Source organism: Pipistrellus kuhlii, unplaced genomic scaffold, assembly GCF_014108245.1.
Source record: "Pipistrellus kuhlii isolate mPipKuh1 unplaced genomic scaffold, mPipKuh1.p scaffold_m20_p_6, whole genome shotgun sequence".
Taxonomy (NCBI): Eukaryota; Metazoa; Chordata; class Mammalia; order Chiroptera; family Vespertilionidae; genus Pipistrellus; species Pipistrellus kuhlii.
The window spans coordinates 69,845,019-69,867,219 of record NW_023425562.1 but is presented as its reverse complement, the minus strand read 5'-3'; the positions used below and the strand labels follow the sequence as shown (position 1 = coordinate 69,867,219).

General features: G+C 46.1%; 1 protein-coding gene across 4 annotated transcripts in view; it reads right to left on the bottom strand.

Annotated features, from left to right (window-relative positions):
• SLC24A3 (solute carrier family 24 member 3) overlaps positions 1-22,201 on the bottom strand; it is a 466,656-nt gene that overhangs the window by 391,694 nt on the left and 52,761 nt on the right. For 3 of the 4 annotated variants that reach the window (XM_045574623.1, XM_036417549.2, XM_045574624.1), the window contains one exon: positions 1,601-1,729. In XM_045574623.1, coding sequence (XP_045430579.1) covers positions 1,601-1,729 — 129 coding nt within the window. Of the gene's footprint in view, positions 1-1,600; positions 1,730-13,245; positions 13,321-22,201 lie in introns of those variants that run through there. The other variant, XM_045574625.1, reaches the window with a different exon arrangement.

Sequence of the window (22,201 nt, the reverse complement as noted above, 5' to 3'; positions counted from 1 at the left end):
ACCTGCCTGTGTTTGAAGGTGGTGCCTGGGCCTCTCTGCATACCTAGCTGACTGCCCAGACCTGGGCCACTAGGAAGTGACCTGTTGACTGAACAGATGTGAAGTATCTGCCCATTCCCCTGAGGAGGGGCTGGAGAATGTAACTTCATGACCTGCCTACAATGGAGGGAGGGGTGCCCCGAGCCCAGTGGGAGTTCCTGAGTGAGCTCCTCCTGTGGAGCTACCAAACACAGAGCACTAAGCTGGTAATACTTTATTACTTCATTATCAATTCTCAGGGCAAATGTGATAGGTTAGAATACTTATTTAGTTTCACAGAGAAGCAAAAAGGCTTAGAGAACCTGACCATTTGCCCAAAGCCCAAAGCTTCCAAGTTTCTAAGCCAGTATTCCCACTCAGGTGAGTGAAATCCCAAGACCCAGATTAGAGATGGGGCAATCAAATTTACACATTCACCCTATATCCTTGAACTAGAAAGACAAGAGACAAATGGACCTTCTAGACCAGTTTATCTAATAGACAATGGAAATGCTCTATGATTGGTGCTGTTCAAATGGTAGCCATGAGTCCCAAACAACTCTTGAATATTTGATGTGTGGCTAGTGCAACTGAGAATCTGGATTTTTTTATTGTATGTAATTTGAATTCATTTTAATTAAGTCACCATTGAATGTCCATATTAAACAGTGCAGTGAGGGACATTTTACATTAAAGCAAACAAACAAACATTCAAAAGCAAAATGGTCACAACAATCTGGTTGGTCCGAGCAGCTTAGTGAAGGAGAGAGGCTCCAAGCAGGCCCTGGATATGTTAGGGATTGAACAAGACCCTCCCTGGTTCAAGCATGATTGCCTTCCCTACAAAATCTGGTTTAGAGTCAAGGACCCAAGAAATCAAGTCCAGTTCCCATAGTCTGCAGATGCGGACATCAAGGATGTGCCTGCTGGGTCCTTGTTCTTCGTGGACCAGCTCTACACAACATGATGAGTTCTCATTTACTCCTCACGTTGCCTTCCTAAAGCCTTTCCTATCCTCCATTTCCCTCTCCTTCCAGCCCCCACTCCTACCAACACCAGCAGATGCTGGGCTCATGCTCTGTATAAAAATCTCTCTCGCAGTGGCTTTTAAGGTGCATTATTCTTCTATAGCTGTCACCTTGAAGAAGGCATTTCTTGATATGGTGAGCAATGATACTCACAGAGAGACCACTTCATCTCCCTGAACCACAGTTCCCACACCAGCAAACCGAAGCAAGCCCTCCATCACACTGGCCAGGGCATAGCTGAACCCAACATCCTGGATCTGGTCACCATGTCACGTCTGACTCCATTATTTCCCATAACAAGGGTTCCCTATCACTGCATTTCCCATGACTTTGACTTACCTTTTCTTCAGCTGCCCTAAGAAAAGAATGCAGAGGTACAAACACACCTGCATAGTTGCCTGGGGTCTCATCTTTGAGTTTCTTAGACATTTGCCCTAGATGTCCTTAAAGTCTCTCTAGATTAGAATTTAAAGAAAAAACATGGCATCCAGCTCTTCCTTAGCCAAAATCAGAGAAAACAGCAGCTACTGCCCAAAGTGCAGCTGTCAAGTTACCTGGTTCAGTGCAGTTCTTGCTGCTCCGAAGGTCTGTGTCTTCTGAAGTCAAAGTGTCATTCACCTGCATTAACTTCCTCCCCAACGTCCACTGTCGGTCTTCCCCTATGAGATCCATGAAGTCAAGGTCTGGGGAGAAAAAGATAACCACACATCACTAATTTGCCTTTACTAATCTGGGTGCTCAGTGTCTTAATCAGCCATTACCTATACTTCCTGTACCCCCATAGGCCTTGCTGTTATACTTTCTCTGGTACTGGATTCTACTGGGCCTCAAGGGTAGCCCTCAGCCAGTAACTGGTAGGAAGTAGTATATTAATACCTCACTGCTCCAGTGGGATGACTTTGAGGTATATATTCTAACCTGAATTGCAGAGTTTTCTTCACTGGGATCCCACTCTAGTTGTTTACAGTGTAAGTCTCATGATAAAGCACACTTTATCAACTCTGCCCTTCGATGTTTTAATTCTCTGCTCCCAAAACAATGCTGAGAAATGTTTAATAAGCAATTCTGGGGGTAAAGGATGGGGAGTCTTTGTTTGTGGCCATAGGCCAATTTCTATGGTGTAAATCGCATGTGTCAAACACAAGGCCCGCGGGCCAAATCCGTCCCGCCAGGCCTTGCAATGTGGCCCGCACCGCGCTGTCATCACTGCACTCCACTGCGTTTCCATCACAATGACAGTTTATGACTGTTCAGTAAACCATTCGGCCCGCGATTTAGGCTGGATTTTAGATTTTGGCCCCTTCTCTGATTGAGTTCGACACCCCTAGTGTAAATAGTCCCATTATGGCCTATTTCAAGCTACCACCATGGCCTCCCTAGACGTGAATTTAGGAAGAGTTGGACACAGTTAGGTCCACTAAGTCAGTATAATTAGCTCTAGCCCACCAGAATTTACTCTCCTACCAGCATTTCTTGAACTACCTCCCAAAAAAAACTTCCTGCAATTGAACACTTGATCAGGATCCCCTTCTGAAGGGTTATCCAGCAAAGACACCATTTTAACATCTAAGAGCCTAGGCCTTGAACACCACATAGCAAGAGTTCCATAAACAAGAGACAAAGGCAGGAATGAGGAAAAGCAAAACACTGAAGGGGATATGCATTGAACAGTGCTGAGATGACTCATGGGATGGAAGTGCCAGGAAACAGAACAGAGACTATAAAGTACATGAGAAGAAGAATGCAGTGAGTTCTCTGTTAAAGACATGTTGAATCTAAATTGCATGTGGAGCTTTGCAAGGGAGGCTTGCTGCCTATGTGAACATGGGTGCAAATGCCTCTGGGGACAGAGAGGATCAGGAGAGTCATAAGCAAACAGGGGACAGTATGAGACATCTATGAATGGGGTCTCCCAGAGAAGGGGGGGGGGACTAAAGAAAAGGGAATAGAACAAGAAATTATGGGGAACTCAAGATTCTTTCAGAGAGCAAGTATAGAAAAAAAAGTCATCAAAGGGTCATGAATGGAAGAAAAAGGAACAAGGAAAATGGTGCCACAGAAGGTGAGCAGACAGAGAATTCCAAAACAGAAAGAGTGGCCAATAGCCTTGACAACTATGGACAAATCAAGGAAGACAGAGGCAAAGAAACAACAGAGCTGGAAGATGGAAGCAGCAAGCCAAGGTGACTCTTTCTAGTGGGTTGGCACTAAATCAAGATGTGACATGACACAATGGCAATCTCTTGAGTTTCAGAGTTGCGGTGGTCAAAAAATGGACTTAAATATAAGACAAGGGCCTAATGTGCAATGGTCTTCACAAAAGACTGGAGGGTACACCCCATCCAGCCACATCAATGTGGTGTTCTGAAACAGTCAATGAAAAGCTGAAGGTAATCATACGCATTGCTCTATTTCCATGGTGGTTCAGTTTCCTAAATAATTACACCTTCAATATTAAATTTGTACTTCATGACATCATCTGGGAAAGAAAGGGGGAGCACAAATATTGTCTGCTTTGCCCACTGTTGTTCCTCCAACACCTGAATAATTATTCCCATTCTGTGGATGGATCAAGTAAGGCTAACAGAAGTTTCTGAAAAATCACAATGCTTGTGGACATCTCACCTAAACCAACAAGACACAAAAATGTCAGCCACTCATGCATTAAGGTTTTCCACAATCAAAGGGAGACTGTTGCCAGACGTAAAATTATCAAGATATCCAATTAAACCTTATGCATGTTGGCCAGCCCTGATGTATGTTCTTAAAAAAATAATAATAAAAGTAGACTGTGGAACTTAACTAACATCACTACACTAAGTGATAACTTTAGAATCAGAAATATAAAACCTACATGGTAGCCACAGATATCAGTTTTGCCAAAAACATGAAGATAATACCAAATATAATTCAAGGATAAAGCAGGCATTTGTGTAGTCTGGTTAACCTGAACAGTTAATTCTTATGATTAAGACTGTTGACAAGCACAGGAAAACTTTTCAAAATTTCACCAAGAAACAATAAGGCCAGTGGCCTTAAAATCCAACAAGCAGCCCTACAATGTGAACTGAATACCATAATGTCATAAATAATCTGAAAGTGTGGAGAAAGACATCCCATTTGTCTGAGGCCAGGTTTTCACAGAAGCAGTTCCTGAGGCAAAAATTCAAGTCAAGGTGGTTTATAGAGGGTGGGGAGAGGGGTGATCTACGAATAGGGAAATGGGACAGGGAAAGGGAGTCAGCCAACAGAGGGTGCATATCAGGTGCTTTGCCAAAATGAATCAACTAGAGTTTGAACCCTCTGGAAAGCTGTGGGTGCCAATGTAGGCAGGTATCTCAGACACCCCAGGGGTGAGGGAGCTTATGTATTGATCTACCTACTCCTGGTCTGCTGCTGGCCGAAGGCTGTTCCCAGGGACACACATTCCCTGGCACTTCCAACCTGCCACATGTCCAAGGGAGGTTCTGGTGCCCGGAAAAAGGCCCTGGACAATGAGATACAGGTGCTAACAGTTGAACAGTGCCAGTGTGCACTGAAGAGGTAAGAACAAAGTGATGTGGGCAGGGCACCAAAGGCATCTGCCAGCCTGCCTGAGATTCAAAGGCAGGGCTGTGCTATGGACCAACAGACTGGCCACTCTGCTGTGCTCGTAATCTGGGTCAAAGTAAAGCGCCTGGTGACACAGCAATGCAAAGATTTGCAAAGAAGCGAGAGTGTCCCTTCCAACGACTTCCAAAGTCCTTTCCTAGGCCAAGTTTCCATGGTTCTGTAATTGTAAGAGAAAAGCTGATACCAATTAAGAGATGTATAAATAAAGCCAGCTATTGTAGCAGAAAATTAGAGGATTTTTTTTTCTTTTTTTACATAATGATTCAATATCTTCAGGAATTAGAGACTATTAAAGCAGTACCTCTGGATTCCAAAACCTACAAACTTTTATCTCAACAAAAATATCTTTTATAGTTGACCACTAATGTAGAGATCAGAGTCTGAGAAAATGAGAATGATGAAAACTAAGCACTTCACTCGCTTCCCACTGAGCCAAGTGGGACAATATTATGTCCCATTTCATTTACCTCCAAACTGAAGCACAGAGAGGCTAAAAAAAAAAACTCGACCAAGGTCACACAGGAAGCACAAAAGGGCAGAATGGGATTTAAACCCAGGTCTGGTAAGTCCTGAAAAGGACAGAATTCAGTGGGTTGCATCATTCAGCCACAGAAAGACAGAGCAATGCATCCTGCACCTTATAACAGGTTAGGGTGAGGACAGTCTTACTGGACTTACTTTCAAGAAGGCTGTTTCCTCAGACACTATCAGGAACACAGCCAAGCATGATGCTACCCCGTGAAAGCATCTCAAAGAACAAAGTAAATGGTTCTGAAACAGCACTGGACACATAATGCTCCTCTGAGTGTGGATTTCCTAGAGACTAAGCTAGTCCCATTGGTCATGACACCAGGGCTGTACTCTTGGATTCAGGGAAGTAGGGCAGAGGGTGGGCAGTGAGGAAGGCAGAAAAGATTGGGAGAGGTGGCCACACTTGGTTTTTCCACTGCTTTCCCCTCATCATCTCCTGCTTCCTCGGACTTTCTCTGCGATGGCAGAGACTGCTTCACAAAGCTACACTTGAGCAATGTCAACAAAAACACTTGGCCCCTGTCCACTGCATTCTTGGCTCCTCATGTGCCGGGCCCTGGAAGTGCATGTTGGCCTAATTAGCCGGGGTGTTTGGGAGGGGGGTGGGGGGAAGGCAGGGGGCATAAAGAGGGAAGCAGCAGGCTCACGTGTTCCGTGCCCCACACTGATGAGCAGAGGCAGCCTGTGGGACTGCAGTCTCAGAGGGGGCAGGGTGGGGCAGAAGTAGGCCGTGGAGCTAGCACAGGGTGCCTGCTAGAAAGGGAAGAAGTTCTCAACCTGAGACTTGAGCCACATGCTAAGGAAGGAAAGAGAGTGGAGGCTGGGAGCCAAGTTTCCATTACAGAGCTGTGTGCTCACCCTCTTCTGCTCTCTCTCTCTCTCTCCCCTCCTCCCTCATTCTCTGCCCCATCCCTTCCCCGCCCCCCAATTCTCCTTGGAACTGGGGCTTGGAAAACCCATGGATTTCTGGCACTAAGAATAGATTTCCTTGAGTGCCCAAGGCCCCCGCCTTCACCCTAAGACTTTCTCCTCTGTGCACTCCTGTCCCCCAGGCTTCCATCCTTCCCACGTGCCAGCCCCACGTCCAATGGAGAGGAGGGGCTGCCTGCTCTCTGAGGAGGAATTAACTCCTTCACACTTGTGGACAGACAGCTGATGGACAGATTTGCTACCGTGTGTCACCCTAATTACCTTGCATGCCTCTCTCCTCTGTGCCCAGTAGCCTGCCTGCACCATCCACTCCCTGCTCTCACAGGATGTTTGGGCCATCTTACTGCCACTGCTGACGGGGTTAAGTGGCTGAGCTGGGACTCCAGCCCAGGTATGCACGTCACACCTTGTCCCGGAGCTCCGGGAGCCCAGGAAAGAGGCCTCCTGGGGTCAGCAGCCTGGTTGGAGAGGTCCTGTTAACTGTCCCCTCCCTGAGAACTGGGATTCTGCATTTCTTCTGGAACCCTGGGGCAGCGGGCACCACCCCCCTAAAACATCCCGAGGACCAGGACGACAGGCCCCATTTGCAGATGAGGAAACCAAGTCTCACACGCCCAATGCAGCACAGTTAACGCCGCAAAAGCTGAGCCCGTGGAGGCAGTCACTGACTTTGGCTCCGAGGCAGGCTCAGCCACCGAGGCTATAAATACCCCGCCCTGTGGTTTACACAGCTGTCTCCACTCCACGCACCCTGGGCCTCACCCCGGGGTCGGTGGTCCGTTTTGCATAAGCCTGAAGCCAGCAGATTGCCTTCTTGGAACCCAGTGAGCAGGGGCGAAATCTGCCTCCCCCACACCATTCTGTCACCAGCCCCCATCCTGACTCCACACCTAGAGTCTCAGGAAGGGGCCCCTGGGTGGGCGAAGGGGGGGGGAGCGGGGGCACGGGAGGCACTGGCTTTCTGCATGTGCATTTACACAGATTTTCCAGCTGAAACAAAAAGAAAAGGAAAGGAAAGAAAAGAAAAGCATGTCCCTCTGCATTGCTCTTGGTCCTTGATAAGGAGCACAAACTGTGGAGGCTGCAAGCTCTCCACACCCACCAGTACTGGAGGAAGCCAGGGGTTAGACGGGCTGTGCATGGGCCCTCAGCTGCCTCAGAGCTCCGGGAAGACGGACAAGGGCAGATCCAGAGAGCTCAGAGCTGCAGAGGCCACAGACCCCATTGAATGTCCCCACACATGTTCACACACCCTGTCCAGTGGGGGCGACTGTAGGACCCCAGTGGCCTGGGCCAAAGTGTCCCTGTCATGCTCTCCAACTCAGCGATGGCACCACAGGCAGCAGCTTCAAGCCAGATTTAAACATTATCCCCGTAACAAAGCACACATCTCAGCGTCAAGAGGAAAAGCCTGTTGAAAGCTGAGGTTTTTCGGTCCCTCAGATGGGCCTCTCCTTTTACTCAGAGGGGAAAGGGACAAGTACCCGAACCCCGAAGCCGGCACAGCCTCAGCTGTCCTGTCCCCTGCTCTGTGTTGCTTCCCAGCAGCTGCAGGGGTAATTCCTGGGGGCCAGTTAGAAATGCAGATCTCGCTGAAACCGGTTTGGCTCAGCGGATAGAGCCTCAGTCTGTGGACTGAAAAGTCCCAGGTTTGATTCTGGTCAAGGGCATGTACCTTGGTTGCGGTCACATCCCCAGTAGAGGGTGTGCAGGAGGCAGCTGGTCTATATTCCTCTCTCATCGATGTTTCTACTCTCTATCCCTCTCCATTTCTCTGTAAAAAATCAATAAAATATATTTTTAAAAGAAAAAGAAAGGAAAGAAAAAGAAAAGGAAAGGAAAGGAAAGGAAAGGAAAGAAAAGGAAAGGAAAGGAAAGGAAAGGAAAGAAAAGAAAAGAAAAGAAAAGAAAAGAAAAAAGAAAAGAAAAGAAAAGAAAAGAAAAGAAAAGAAAAGAAAAGAAAAGAAAAGAAGATCTCGGGCCTGGTGGAGCCCAAATCTGCATGGGGCACACTGGAGTCTCCAGACCCCTGGGGCAGTCGTGCTGGAAGGACTTGGGAGGGGAGACTCCAGACCCAGAGAGATGAGCCCAGCCTGCTGCTGCTGGGGGGAGGGAGAGGGGCAGGGAGGAGCTGTGAGGGAAGTAGGGGCCTCTGTAGAAAAAGAGGGGGGAGGAATCATGAGGCAGCTGGGGCTCCCAGCTCGCTGTGTGACCTGTGATGTCCATGTATTACGGCATCCGGAGGGACTGGCCCCATTTCCAGTCCCCGTGCAAACCCACCCCTGGAGGGGAAAGGAAAGGCCCAACCACCTCCTTACTCCCCCACCCTCAAATCTCCACTGCTACTGCCTTTCCTTCGCTCCTGACACCGACCCCTGCACAGCCCCCCGAGGCTGGGCAAGCCCCTGCAAGACTGCCCTTGGGAACAAGGGACTGCCCAAAGCACCCAACCCACCAGTGTGAGCCAAGAGCCCCATCTGGCCCCAAGCGCAGATTTTGTCATGGTTATTCTGCAAAACCCAATAGCTCTGGTTGTGACTTGGAGGCAAAGGTGAGGGAGTCCACACAGCCCCTGGCTGCTTTCTCCAGGCAGCCTTCCCAGACTCCCCAGAAACCTCCAGATCACAAGCTCCCAGAGAACACGCACATGTCAGGGACAGAATAACAGACCGACTCTCATTGTGGTATCTCTCCTCCCCTCCCCCTAACAGGTCCTAAGCTCCAGGAGGGCCCAGCCTCCCTGTGTTTTTCTCTTCACTGTGCCTCCCTGGCCTAAAACATGGTGGACGCTCTCCAGCGATGGGATCATTGTGTTTCACTTGAGCCGTGACCTGGGCATGACTGGGAAGTAATCACGGGATCCACAAGGGCAGAGCTGAATCTCCAGGAAAGATCCCCAGGTGATTCAACCTTGGTGAAGGGGTTCAGTTTAATGATAGGCCCAGGAATTTTAGGGGCAAACCTGAATCGGAATCCAGGTTTTCTGGGTTCCTGAACCAAGCTCTTCGCATTACAGCTTACTCCTCAAGGGTGGTGCCTGGACCAACAACATCAGCATCGCCTGAGAGCTTGATGGAACTGCACCTCAGACCTACTCCGTGAGACTGCGTTTTGATAGGTGCTCAAGTGACCACCAAAGTCTGGGCAGCTCTGCTACCCCACACTAATGACTTTGACCTCATTTGTCCTCATCCCTGGGTGCCTTCAAAGTTCCCAGCACAGTGCTCAGCTTGTCCTCTCCGTCTCTGAAGTCCGAAATGAAAGGACCCCTTAATGTCCCAGGACCAGAAAGACCGCTCGCTGAGCTCCACAGAGCCCTACAGCCCTCTCAGAGGCGGGGCTTCAGCATGCATAGCGCTGCCTGGCCGCCTGAGACACTTCCTCCTGTGCCCGCCTCACCAGCAGCCTTTCAGATGCCTGTCAATGGCTTGGAAAGATCAGGTCCCCAGCAGCCTGTTTCAGAGCTTGCTCTTTTCAAAACAGCTCCACCTTTCTTCATTGCTCCGCTAAAGGAAGCACATGGGTTTGTTCCAAGGAACCCAGGGGCTGACCCCCAGGAGTGCTCACCTCCTGATCTAAGCACACATCAGGGGCAGGAGTCAGCCCCAGTTCTTGGCAGTGCCTCCCCTGCCCTTCACTGTGCAACCTCTCTGCCTCGTCCCTTTCCAGATTTCACAATCTGTAGTTACTCGGAGCTCTGGCCTTCTCCTGGAGTCTCTCCTCACTGGCCTCATCAGAAAGCAAGCAAGAGGACCCCTCTCCTCTCCTCTAGATCTCTCTCCATCAATCAATCAATACCCGCCCACCCCCCCCACCCCCCCCACACACACACACTATTCAATATGGGAATTCTTCTCAACTTTAATATGCATGCCTATCACCCAGGGACCTTATTAAAATGCTGACTCTGAGAAGTAGGTCTATAAGATTCAGTATTTTTAACAAGTTCCCAGTGGATGCCAGTGCTGCTGGTCCAAACAACACTCTAAGGATCTTCATTACACATTTTTCAATGAAGACACACATTGAACGAAAGGGTCTGAGTCACCATATGCCAATGTGCATCCCAACTGGACTGTGTTTCAGAAAGGAAACTGCAGGAGTCCCAGGCAATGCACTCTGCAGTAGCTCCCAGCAAATCCAGAGTAGCCTCAATGGACTAGAAGCCTCTGGAAATAAAGAGGATGATGATCGCACCTGCTGTAAGGCAGAGAAGCTAAACTCTTCAGACCTACAGTTAACCCCCATCAAAAGTGGGTACAGAGTGGTGCCTCACACAACGAACTTAATTCATTCCAGGAGCAAGTTTGTTATGCGAAAAGTTCATTATGTGAAACGCGTTTTCCCATAACAATACATGTTAAAAAAAATAATTCGTTCTGTAGCATAAAATATGCTAAGATGACATAAAAAAAGATAAATTTTTTGTTATTATTTTTATTTAGATACATCTAAAAACATAATTTAAAAAAAAAACACACATTTTTTTAATTTTAAGACAGACTAAGTAGAGTCTACCGAATCTTGCACATCTTCATCCATTTTCTGCTTTTTGGCCGATGGTTTCATGAAAAACCTGTCCAAAGTCGTTTGTTTTTCTCTTTTCTCCAACATCTGCCGGAAATAACGGACAAGAGTATCGGAGTAAAGATCGTTGATCCTGTTTGCTTCAGCTGAATCCGGATAGTGGGCATTGGTAAACTCCTGAACTGCTTTCCATTTGACCAGGATGTTCTTGATGTCAGCAGTTGGGACTGGTTGATTGTCTGATTGTTGCTCCTCGTTATCAGATGACGCTTCCCTTTGAGCATTGTCCTGTTGCTGGACCAGAAGTGCTTGGAGCTCTTCAGTTGTCAGCTCTTCTTTGTGTTCCTCAATAAGCTCCTCTACATCCTCTTCCTCTACCTCTAATTCCAACCTTTGGGCCACTGTGATGATGTCCTTCACCACTTCTGTGTCATCAACTACTGCTTCTTCCTGGGTCCACGAAGGCACAAGCATCTTCCAAGCAGAAATGAGGGTCCTTTGTGACACTTCTTCCCAGGCCTTCTGTATAAGTCGTATTGCCATAAGGACATCAAATTTCTCCTTCCAAAACTTTCGGACAGTCATATTGTCTCCACCAAACTTGCATTCTTCAAACACCTTATTAAAGAGGGCTCTAGTGTAGAGTTTTTTTAAGTTCGCAATAACTTGCTGATCCATTGGCTGAAGAATGGATGTGGTGTTTGGTGGCAAATACTGCACCTTGATAAAAGGATAATTTTCCTGCATTATTTCCTCTAGGTCTTTTGGGTGAGAAGGGGCATTGTCAAGTAGTATCAGAAGGGCTTTGAGCGGCAGTTCTTTTTCCAGCAAGAATTTCTTCACGGCAGGAGCAAAGGTTTCCAGAATCCATTCGTTGAAGATAACTTGGGTCACCCAGGCTTTTTGATTGGACTTCCAATGGACGGGCAGTTTGGACTTAATAACGTTATTTTTCTTGAAAATTCTTGGATTTTCAGAGTGATAAACCAATAGAGGTTTGATCTTGAGGTCTCTGCTGGCATTAGACGAAAACATAAGGGTAAGTCTGTCCTTCATGGCTTTGTGTCCTGGCAATTTCTTCTCCTCTTTTGTAATGAAGGTTCTGCTCGGCATTCTTTTCCAGAAAAGACCCGTTTCATCGGCATTGAACACTTGTTGTGGGCAGTATCCTTCATCCTTAATACATTTTTGAAAGTTAATAGAGAACTTTTCTGCTTCTTTCTTGTCAGCACTGCCAGCCTCACCATGCATAGTAACGCTGTGGATTCCACACCTTTTCTTAAATCTAAAAAACCACCCCCTGCTGGCTTTGAATTCTTCATTATCTTGATTGCTGCTACTTCCAGGGATGTTTTTCTTTAGATCGTCATAAATTCTCTTGGCTTTGTGACAGATAATATCTTGGGTTGTTACGTCACCTTTCACCTGCCTGTCCTTAATCCAAATCGCTAATAGCCTCTCCATTTCCTCGTGGATTGAAGACCTATGTTTTTCATGAAATAGTTTTGATACTCCTTTGGCTACTTTGGCTGATTTGATTGCATCCTTATTTGTCAAAATGGTGAAAATGGTGGTCTTGCTGAGGCCAAACTCTTTGACGAGGTCACACTGTTTTACCCCACATTCACTCCTTCTAATTATTTCCTGTTTCATTTCAACAGAAATCACCTTCCTGCTTTTTTTAGAAGCCATGATATAAAAAAAATATTGAGTTTAACTTAAAAGGACGACTGCCGTGATACGTGCGTGAGTTAATTCGTAATAAAGAACGATTGCCGCGATACGTGCTTAAGTTAAGCGCAGTGACTGACGACTGCCTGCAGTGCCTGCGCGGAAGGATGCAATACATCGGCAGCGATCATGGAAGCTTGGGCGAAGCAGTCGTGGAAGCTCGGGCAAAGCAGTCGTGGAAGCTCGGGCGACTTCGTTGTGTGAAACGAAGTTCGTTGTATGAATCATGAAATGAAGTTCGTTGTGTGCAGCGTTTGCTGTGCGAGGCGTTCTTTATGCGAGGCACCACCTGTACCTGACTTCCACAGCACTCAGGAGCAATCACTGAAGTCATGTGCCCACTGCACCTGATGATGGGGAGTGAAATAAGCCACATTTCTCAGGCAGTGGGGGCATCGTCTCAACCAACACCCTACCTGCTCTTATTAACCCACCTGCACATTCAAAGACAGGAACCCAATTCGGCACCAAAATCTGTATTGGTGGCTATGAAATGGGCCTCCCAACAAAATGGCCTTCAAGCCCTAATTGGTTTGGCTCAGCGGGTAGAGCATCGGCCTGCAGACTCAAGGGTCCCAGGTTCTATTCTGGTCAAGGGCATGTACCTTGGTTGCAGGCATATCCCCAGTAGGGAGTGTGCCGGAGGCAGCAAATAGATGCTTCTCTCTCATCGATTTTTCTAACTCTCTATCCCTCTCCCATCCTCTCTGTAAAAAATCAATAAAATATGTTTTTTTAAAAATGGCCTTCAAGGGGTGATAGGGTGGACAGAGGGGGAAGTAGGGAGAAAAATAGGGACAGATGGCACTAGGTGCAGCTACAACCCAATGGGTGTGATGTGGACGCCTGGTTCCAAAACTGAAGCCTCCTTTCAGACAGTGGTGGCTCATTTAATGCTATTTGTAATGCTCTGTGAGGCTTTCTCTTCAGCCATTTGGCCCAATATCCAACCTGTCGAGAAAGTTTGGGAAATCAATTGGAGGCACAGGAACTCCTAAAATGCTCCCCAAGATAATTTCCCACATTTAAAAATAGAAAAAACCCCAATACCTCAGTGGCCCATTTAGATCTGTGCCATGGAAAAGCACTTTCTGCAGCGATGGAGGTGCCCAACATGGTTTCTGCCCCATATGGTAGCCACCAGCCTCATGTGGCTATTGTGAATGTGGCTAGTCCAGAAAAGAAATCTAATCTCTATTGTCATGTTAATTAATGTAAATTTAAATAGCCACCTGTGGCTGTGACTAGACTAAGAACAGGCCTAATCACATAAGTAGAATATACCAGTTCCAAGGTCAAGAACCCAGGCAGAAACCAAAATATTTCAATATATAGCAGGGTCAAGGGAAACAGAGAAAAAGGCAATGGCCTTGAGAGAGAGGTGATCACGCATTCTGATGAGACTCAGAAGAAGGTGGGCTTGTCTGATTATTGCTCTCTTTTGGCTTCCTTCTTAGGGAAGAAGGAAGACAGTCAGTAGTCTGGTAGAAGAAATTAGGAAGAATCATCAATACTAAAAACCATCCCCAAGTCCTCTTAAAGAGGAAAAGTAACCTTGCTCTGTTGGCATAGAAATACTCCCAGGCTTCTTTACTCTTTGCTCTTTTCATTTTTTAAATAAAAGGGAGAGGAAAAAAGAGAAAGAAACATCAATGAGAGAGAGGAGCATCATCAATTGGCTGCCTCCCGCAGGGTCCCTAATGGGGATCAAGCCCACAACCAGAGCATATACCCTGACCTGGAATTGAACCAACGACCTCTTGGTTCCTATGTCAACATTCAACCACTGAGCCACACCAGCCAAAACCCTCAAGCAGAATTTAAAGAAAAACAACTCAAGTTGCTAAAAAAAAAAAAAAAAAAAAATCTGTGAGATCCACATGGGAAGGCAGCTGAGTGTGTATGGTCATGGGTAGTCACTATCTCAGCATTTGGTGAGGGGATTCTAGTGCCAGATCTATCAGGGCTGTTGAAGTTTAATCACTTTATCTCAGATGCTGTATGTGCAAGTTAAATGCACAATTGATCTCTGAAGTCCCTTGAACTTAGATTTTTAAGTCTTTAAAAACAAATCTACAGTAGAGTTATCTAAGCAAAGACTGAGAGGGTCCTATGGGTGGGTGAGCTACAGGCCATATTAGAGAGCGGGGGGGGGGGGGGAGAAGAGAAGGGGGAGAATATTAGAACCTCCATATCTCTATCACATGCCATTCTAAAAAATAAGAAAAGTACATATTCATTTAATATTTAACATACGGGTTAACAGTAGCAACCACCCTGAGTCCAGCATATACCATAATTAATGTAATAGAAAGGCACTTTCATTCATGGCAGGTAAGAGGCCTGAAGGAAGAGTGCAGGATGACCAGGGAGCCCTTCTGAGTTCACTTGCTTTCAGAGGTTGCAACATAGTGCACTTTATAAGAGCTCAGTTAAGCAGATTTACAGATATTATTTTGAAACAATAAAATCTTCACACTATTTTTAAGTGAGATGGGGACATAATCATGAAATCTTTTTATACTATACAGATGTCCACTGATTATATTTTGGCAAGAGTATTTTTTAAATTGTTGAACTTAAAAATGAATTATGAGTTTCTCTTTTATAAAAATATGACAGTTATAAATATGCTAATGTCTTCTGAGAAGTATGTACTGGCTAAGTATGTACCTAACAGATATACTAGTATTCAGAGAACACATGCCTACACACACACACACACACACACACACACACACACCCTCCAAAGTTGTATTTTATCAACCAGGTAAACAAGTACAGCTTTCCTACAGAAAACTGTTCTGTGAAGAGAGCATTTCGAAAACAAATATTTTAAAAAGTGTGTTGTTCCCTTCCCCGAATGATAAAAACCAGCAGCATATAAACGGTTCATACTTTCCACCTTAAAACTTGGAAGCAGAATTATGTAATCTGAATAAAAACATTCCCAAATAGAGTTTCACTAACTTTGACCTATTTATTAAAAATATGTAAACATAACACCTTTCAAAAGTTGCAAGATTAATCCAAGGAAACCAGAAACAGTGGGAAGGTGTTAGCAAAAGTCTTTGCATAACTGGTAGATAAAATGGAAAAATGAACAGCTTGATTTAACACAGCCTCTGGTGTTTTTTTTCCATGGGATCTGTGTAACTTGGTGAATTCTCCATTTCAGAGAAAATAGCCCTTAAACTTTAATATTAAGCTGAACTTTAAAGTAAGTTAAAATAAACAGATCAATTAGCTGTATCTCAAAATATGGAACTAATATTTTCAAAAAAATGATTTAAGTACATTCAATCACATTGTCCTTCAAAATATAGTACTCATAGAATAAAACAATATTAAAAATTATAATACTTAAGTAAAATTGAAATGCTCTGTTCTGTTCTATTAATAAATATAATGTTTAAATGGTTTATGTTTATTTTCTTCTTCCTAAATTTATATTTTTTAAGTTAATTTGAGAGACAGGAAGGGGAGAAAGAGAAAAAGAGAAAGAGAGAGAGAGAGAGAGAGAGAGAGAGAGAGAGAGAGAGAGAGAGAGAGAGAGAGATCAGTTTTGTTGTTCCATTTATTTATGCAATCATTGGTTGCTTCTTGTATGTGCCCTGACCAGGAATCGAACCCACAACCTTGGCATAGCAGGATGACACTCTAACCAACTGAGCTACCCAGTCAGGGTTATGTTTCTCGGTATTTAAAATCATGGGTGCATTCAAGTTTGGTGGGATTTGAAGCTTGTATAATGTTGGGATCCCTCTTTTAAATAGAAAAATATAGTATAAATACAAAATTAGATACTAGCATCATTTTTATATTCACATAAAATATATGTGAATACAAAATATAGTATTTATTTTACATAATTGCTAAATAAATTTACATTCATAAGAACAATGTGGAGATTACTGCTTCAGATGGCACATCCTAGTCCAGCTACACACATACCTTCCTCATTTCCTCCATTAGATTGTAGCTACCTAACAGCAATTTTCTCTTAGTGGCCCTCACTACTTGCATAGAGGAGGAATTCATTAAATCTCCATTGGAAAATTATTTTTTTTTAAAGTACACTGAAATGTGGTGCCCACACTCCTCCCTCCTAGCATCCCTCTCCTTTCATTTGAATCAACTTCAGATTTTCATTTGGGAAATGACCCCTCTCCATATCCAATCTACCTCTTCAGGGTGAGATCCATTCACTCACTAGACGCCAGGTCAAACAAAGCCCCATATCCTATAGATGATTGGTTCTGAGATGTGCTCATAACTGAGCCACGCCAATCAAAGCAGAGATCCCAGGAGACTCACCCCAATCAACCAAAAGTCTTATATGCATGCATATAAGTATAACCAATGGACAGAGACAGCAGGGGGGTGAAGGCATATATGGGAGTGGAGGGGGTGGGCATTGGGGGGATATGGACACATATGTAATACCAGTAACACACCAAGGTGAGCATAGCCAAACCAAGAGACAAAAAGACCTCGGGTCCCTAGGACATCACATGTCAGCCCCTGGATACCTGAAGCCAGACCAATCATGGCCTTCTCATTACACATCTCAGTGTACTCCCTTTTAAGCCTGAGCCACATGGGGTTGGCGTTTATCGAACAGAAACTGACAAACTCCTCGCTGATACCTGCTTCCATGTTTTATCCCACCCCATGTAAAATATGGTAGCTCTTCCCCAAACCTGCCTGCCTCCACCCTCACTGGGTCCATCAGGCACCCTGCTGAGCAGAGAGCGCTTTCCTTTCTTTTCTCCACATAAATGTCCCCCACTCTGCCATGGAAATAGAGGCTCCCTAACGCCTTCTACCAATCATAGTAATACGCTGCAAGAGGACTGGGAACACTGTGTGGGAATTAAGATGGCTATGGGCACAAGGAGCTCAAGTACAGTCCGCAAGGGGTGATGGTTGTTCCCTGATGGTGGACAGAGACAATCTATGCTCAGGTCCCCAAATACCCTGCCATCCTGGGCCATATGACAGACAGAGGCTGGCCCGATCCCACAAACAAAAACCTCGGCGCCATTGTGAAACTGCAGTAATGCTTTTCACAGTGGCAGTTTGCGATGCTGGGAACTATCCCAAATGCATAGTCTGAGAAAGAGACTTGCATGCAAATAGTGTATCTGAAAGGAATGTCTGGAAGAAGGAGTGAGGAAGACTGGGAAGCAAGACAGGGAAAGAGAAAGAGGAACTATGAGGGTGCATTTCGAAGGCTGCTGCTAACAACTGGGACACAGTTCTCATGAAAGCACAGAGATGTAAAATAGTCCAACCTGAAAGATAAGGGTGGTGGCTCCCTTCCCCACAGCTGAGATCTGCCCCAGAAGCAGGAGCTTCCCAAATTCCAGGCTGCCTTTTTGAATGGGCCAAGCCAGCTCCCACCTACTAGGGAAGACCCTGGACCAGGGAGTAGAAGGACGGACGCGTAGCCCATGCTTGAGGTGGCACCATCAGGGCAACAGAGTCTGCACTCACACTGAACTGCCCACTGCGGCTGGAGCTGGAGCCCAAAGCAGGCTGAGGGGCCTTCTCAAGGGACACCAAACCATGTCAGCCACTGAAGGTAACCTTGGCCTCACCTTGGAAATCAGGTCTCCTAAAGCAAGTAGGAAGAGACCATGGGCATGTAGATTCTCTAACAATGTTTTCCTTTTCTTCTCTTGTCTCTCACCACTGAACTTCACACCCCAACTAAAGTATTCTCTGGATGTTTCACAGTGAGAAGAACAGGACTGAGGACAGCAGTGCGGCGTCCATTTACAAGCAAAGCCACTTCCTTTTGACTCTGTGGTCCACTACTCGGACCTTTCTGAGTTGGAAACTGATCTGGCCATCAAAGAGTCACCACGTTGAGTGGGAAGAAAGATAGGATCCACATCCTCTCGAGTTTCAGTCCCGAGTCACAGATCCATCAACGGGAAAGGGAAGACAGGGAGCGAATACAGGAAGGGCCATTGGGGATAGGCCTTTCAGGTGGCTGCCTGAGTCATGGCAGCTTCGTTTCTCTCCTTTCGTCCAGAGAGAACACCTCCCCGGCTCTAATACCCAGTGAAACCCTCCAGGTGCATTTCTATAGGTTTGGGATTTGCCTAAGGAATCGGGCTTTCTTTTCTAGCATCCTGACAGGAGCAGACTGCCAGCAACTCCCCGCTTGAAAAGACTTGCTAAAAACCATAATCAATATCTAGCAGCCAGCTCCTCTATGCAGTGTGCTCCTCAAATGCCTGTCTGCTCCCTTCCCTTCAGGCCTCACTCTCTCTCCCACAGCCACAAGGCCATTCATGCCAAACACTGAGAGAGACCCTGTCCTTCACAGACTCTGCCAGCCTATGTCATAAGTCCTTTGACAGGAACCAGAAAGAATAAAGAAAAGTGAAAGGCTTCTTCCATTGTTTCTGAAAGAGGTAAGAAACAAGGAAGAGAAGTTCATGTACACACACACACACACACACACACACACACACACACACAGTGGAGTAAGGGGTTCTGAGAACAAGAAGCCTGCCCCTCTCTTCCAAAATCACCAGCAGGGGAGAAAGATGAGCAGACAGTGAAAGGGCAGATGGGTCACAGACACAGTGGGTGGGGTTAACAAATGTCCCTCGTGGCAGATAGCAGGGATTCTGTGGTTCTTTTCACAAGATCCCGTCATCTTTTGCCCACTGTGACAGCAGGAAGTTGTGCAAAAAGTGTTGGGCCCGCATCATTTCAACATGGCAAGAAGGAGTGGTTCGGAAGGAGCCCGTGGCCCCATTCAGATCAGTGAGATAGAAGCAGAGGTTTGCTCCCACTTTCTGGGAAGGAAGGCCTCTCACTCTCCAGAGAAAGCTGCCGATGTCAGATCTCTCTCTGCTGCTGGCGAAGAGGTGACACCTGGAGCCTCTGCAGCCTTTTTGCCACCATGGGGGAAGTGGCCTTGGGAAGAAGCAGACATACGGAAGGGAGGAAAAGGAGAGAAGGGAGTTGGATCCTGATAACATTGCTGGCCCATGGATCACACTAGCCTACCTGCAGAAATACCCTCCAATAAACCTCCATAGGCCCATGGTCAGCAAACTGTGGCTCGCGAGCCACATGTGGCTCTTTGGCCCTTTGGGTGTGGCTCTTCCACAAAATACCTTGACCTGAGCGAGTCTATTATGAAGAAGTGGCGTTAGAAGTTTAAGTTTAAAAAATTTGGCTTTCAAAATAAATTTCAATCATTGTACTGTTGATATTTGGCTCTGTTGACTAATGAGTTTGCCGATCACTGCCCTAGGCCGTAGGCACTTTGACTTGTACATTTGTTTTGTTTTGCTTTGTTTTGTTGGCATGAAGTGTCATAACTGATGTGTAGGAGATTAAACTTTTGGTACAAAGATAATAAGTATTGCAATGAGAAACATCAGATTTTTGTTCAGACTACTGGTCTCAACTTCCTAACCTATGGGGCCTTACTACTGCATAACTCCTTCCTACTTTACACATGTTAACTCTACTAGGACACAAAGCATTTTTCTTAAATATATTTTATTGATTTATTACAGAGAGGAAGGGAAAGGGATAGAGAGTTAGAAACATCAATGAGAGAGAAACATCAATCAGTTGCCTCTTGCACACCCTTTACTGGGGTGTGCCCACAAACAGGTTACATGCCCTTGACCAGAATCGAACCTGGGACTTTTCAGTCCGCAAGCCGATGCTCTATCCACTGAGCCAATCCGGTTTCAGCGAAACAAAGCTTTTTAATATAGGCAGTGAAAGCTCATCACGATGTCCCATCCCCTATCCATTATCCACTATCCATCAGGTCCAATCTCCTTCACTCTGTAGCGGGGGTGATGACACCCGACACATTCTCACTGGTCCCTGTGTCCCCCAACCTGGCAGCCTAGCAGCTAGTGCTAATGGCCCTCAGCTCAAACAGCAATAGACGAGCATAGGAAAAGAAGATTCAAGAAGATTCCTAACCTGAGAGAAGTTCAGTGAAGCCATGAAAGGCACTGGGAATGGTGCTGATTTAGAAGGAGACTGAAGCCTGTGATGAGCCTCATGAGGGGTTGGGGGCTCCCGTGTTCTGCGGAAAGCCCTGCCTCGCCACTCCTGCGTCCAGGGCCGCCTGATTCGGTTCCAACTGGAAACGCACTGCACCTGTGATTTGATCTGATTCCCCTCCTCTCCAACGACAGGCGTGAGCTGTCACTACCGTCAGATGACAAACAGGAAGTCACTGAGTAAGAGGAACGTACTGTCCATCCGTGCATGTCAGAGGCCGTCCCTGAACCAGGGGGAAGAGTTCCAGCGACCATGTCTTGCACGACAAGTGAGCCCCTGGCTACAGTGCCCCGCACGCCTTCTCCAAAGGGCTGCAGAGCACAGCGCTCTCGTCGCTTCGTTCTTTTATGGGAAGCAATAAACCAGAAAATGTTCATCCGCAGAGGCAAATACAGCAGTTCTCTCCACAAGCACGTGCAGAGGATGCTCAGGTTGTGAAGTGAGGAATTTTATCTCTGGTTCTGTCTTCGGTTGAGGTCTACACTTTACAATAATTACTGTTTTTGCGACTACTATTCTTATTCCTAAATACAAGACAGATGCATCTTTAGCTGGACATCATACAAAGCTATAGGTGCACTTATTTTCAAACATCGTTGGGGGTACTTACATTGTATCTCAATACCTCACTTAATCATACAGTTGCCTTGTGAGGTGGGTGTTATCTCCACTTCCCAGATGAGAAACCAAGAGCTCGGAATCTAGGCCAGCCACTGGTCCCCAGCTATGTGTCCAATTGCTGCCTTGGACTAGTCTGCAGGCATAGGACTGTCCTGACAAAATGAAGGTGGTCCCCTCAGGGACACAGGCTTTGTAGCCACAGAGATAGGCCTGGCACACCACCTTCTAGTTCCCACTCCAGAAATCTTCCCTTTACCCTCATCTGCCTTAAACTCACCCGGATTCTCCCCTCAGCGCTAATGTTAAAATGGGAATCTTCTGGTGAAATGGCCCACATCTTGGATGAATTCTTGATGGGACAAGACAGGACCTCAATGTAATTTGCTTAGTGTCCACACAAACCACTCTGATTTCTGCAGACCTGGCCTCTGTCGAGTGTTCCATCCTTTGTGATTTTGCACTCCATGCAAGTTCTGTGCCAGCTCACTATTCTCTGGAAAGCTCATATTTAGTGGATAAATGATAGAAAAGCGATCACTCTTACATCTTCCTTATCATTACTGTTTCCATTACTCTTTCTCTGTGAATATAATTATTAGTTAAAAAGAAGCCTGAGAACTACTGGAGTTTGCTTTTGCCTTGTTCTTTGCAGGAATGTTAACAGTGGCTTTTTCACAGAAAGCCCTCACTTCCCCGTGCCCAACTCTTGACCTGGGGGAGGAGAGCTCACAGCACAGGAAGCAGCCCATGTACAGATGTGGGGGGACAGTGGTGGAGCAAGTGGGCCGCGGTGCCAGCCTCCAGAGCCTGCAGCTGGGCCTCCCCAACTGGTGAACACTCGCACCAGTTGTTTAAATGAAAACAGGTAAAAAGAGAGAGATGATCATAAGACAACATTCCTAACAGGGACCTACCCGAGTTCAGGTGCTGAGGAGTGCACAGGCTAACAAGAGCTCCTAGCCCCAGGGCTCGGAGATCCCTCAGCAAAGGGGGAAGGTCCACCTCACAATGGAAATACAAGCCAGAAGTTTGTGTGTCTTTTTTTATTTTTTTATTTTATTTTATTTTTAACAGAGAGGAAGAGGGAGGGATAGAGAGTTAGAAACATAGATGAGAGAGAAACATCGATCAGCTGCCTCTTGCAC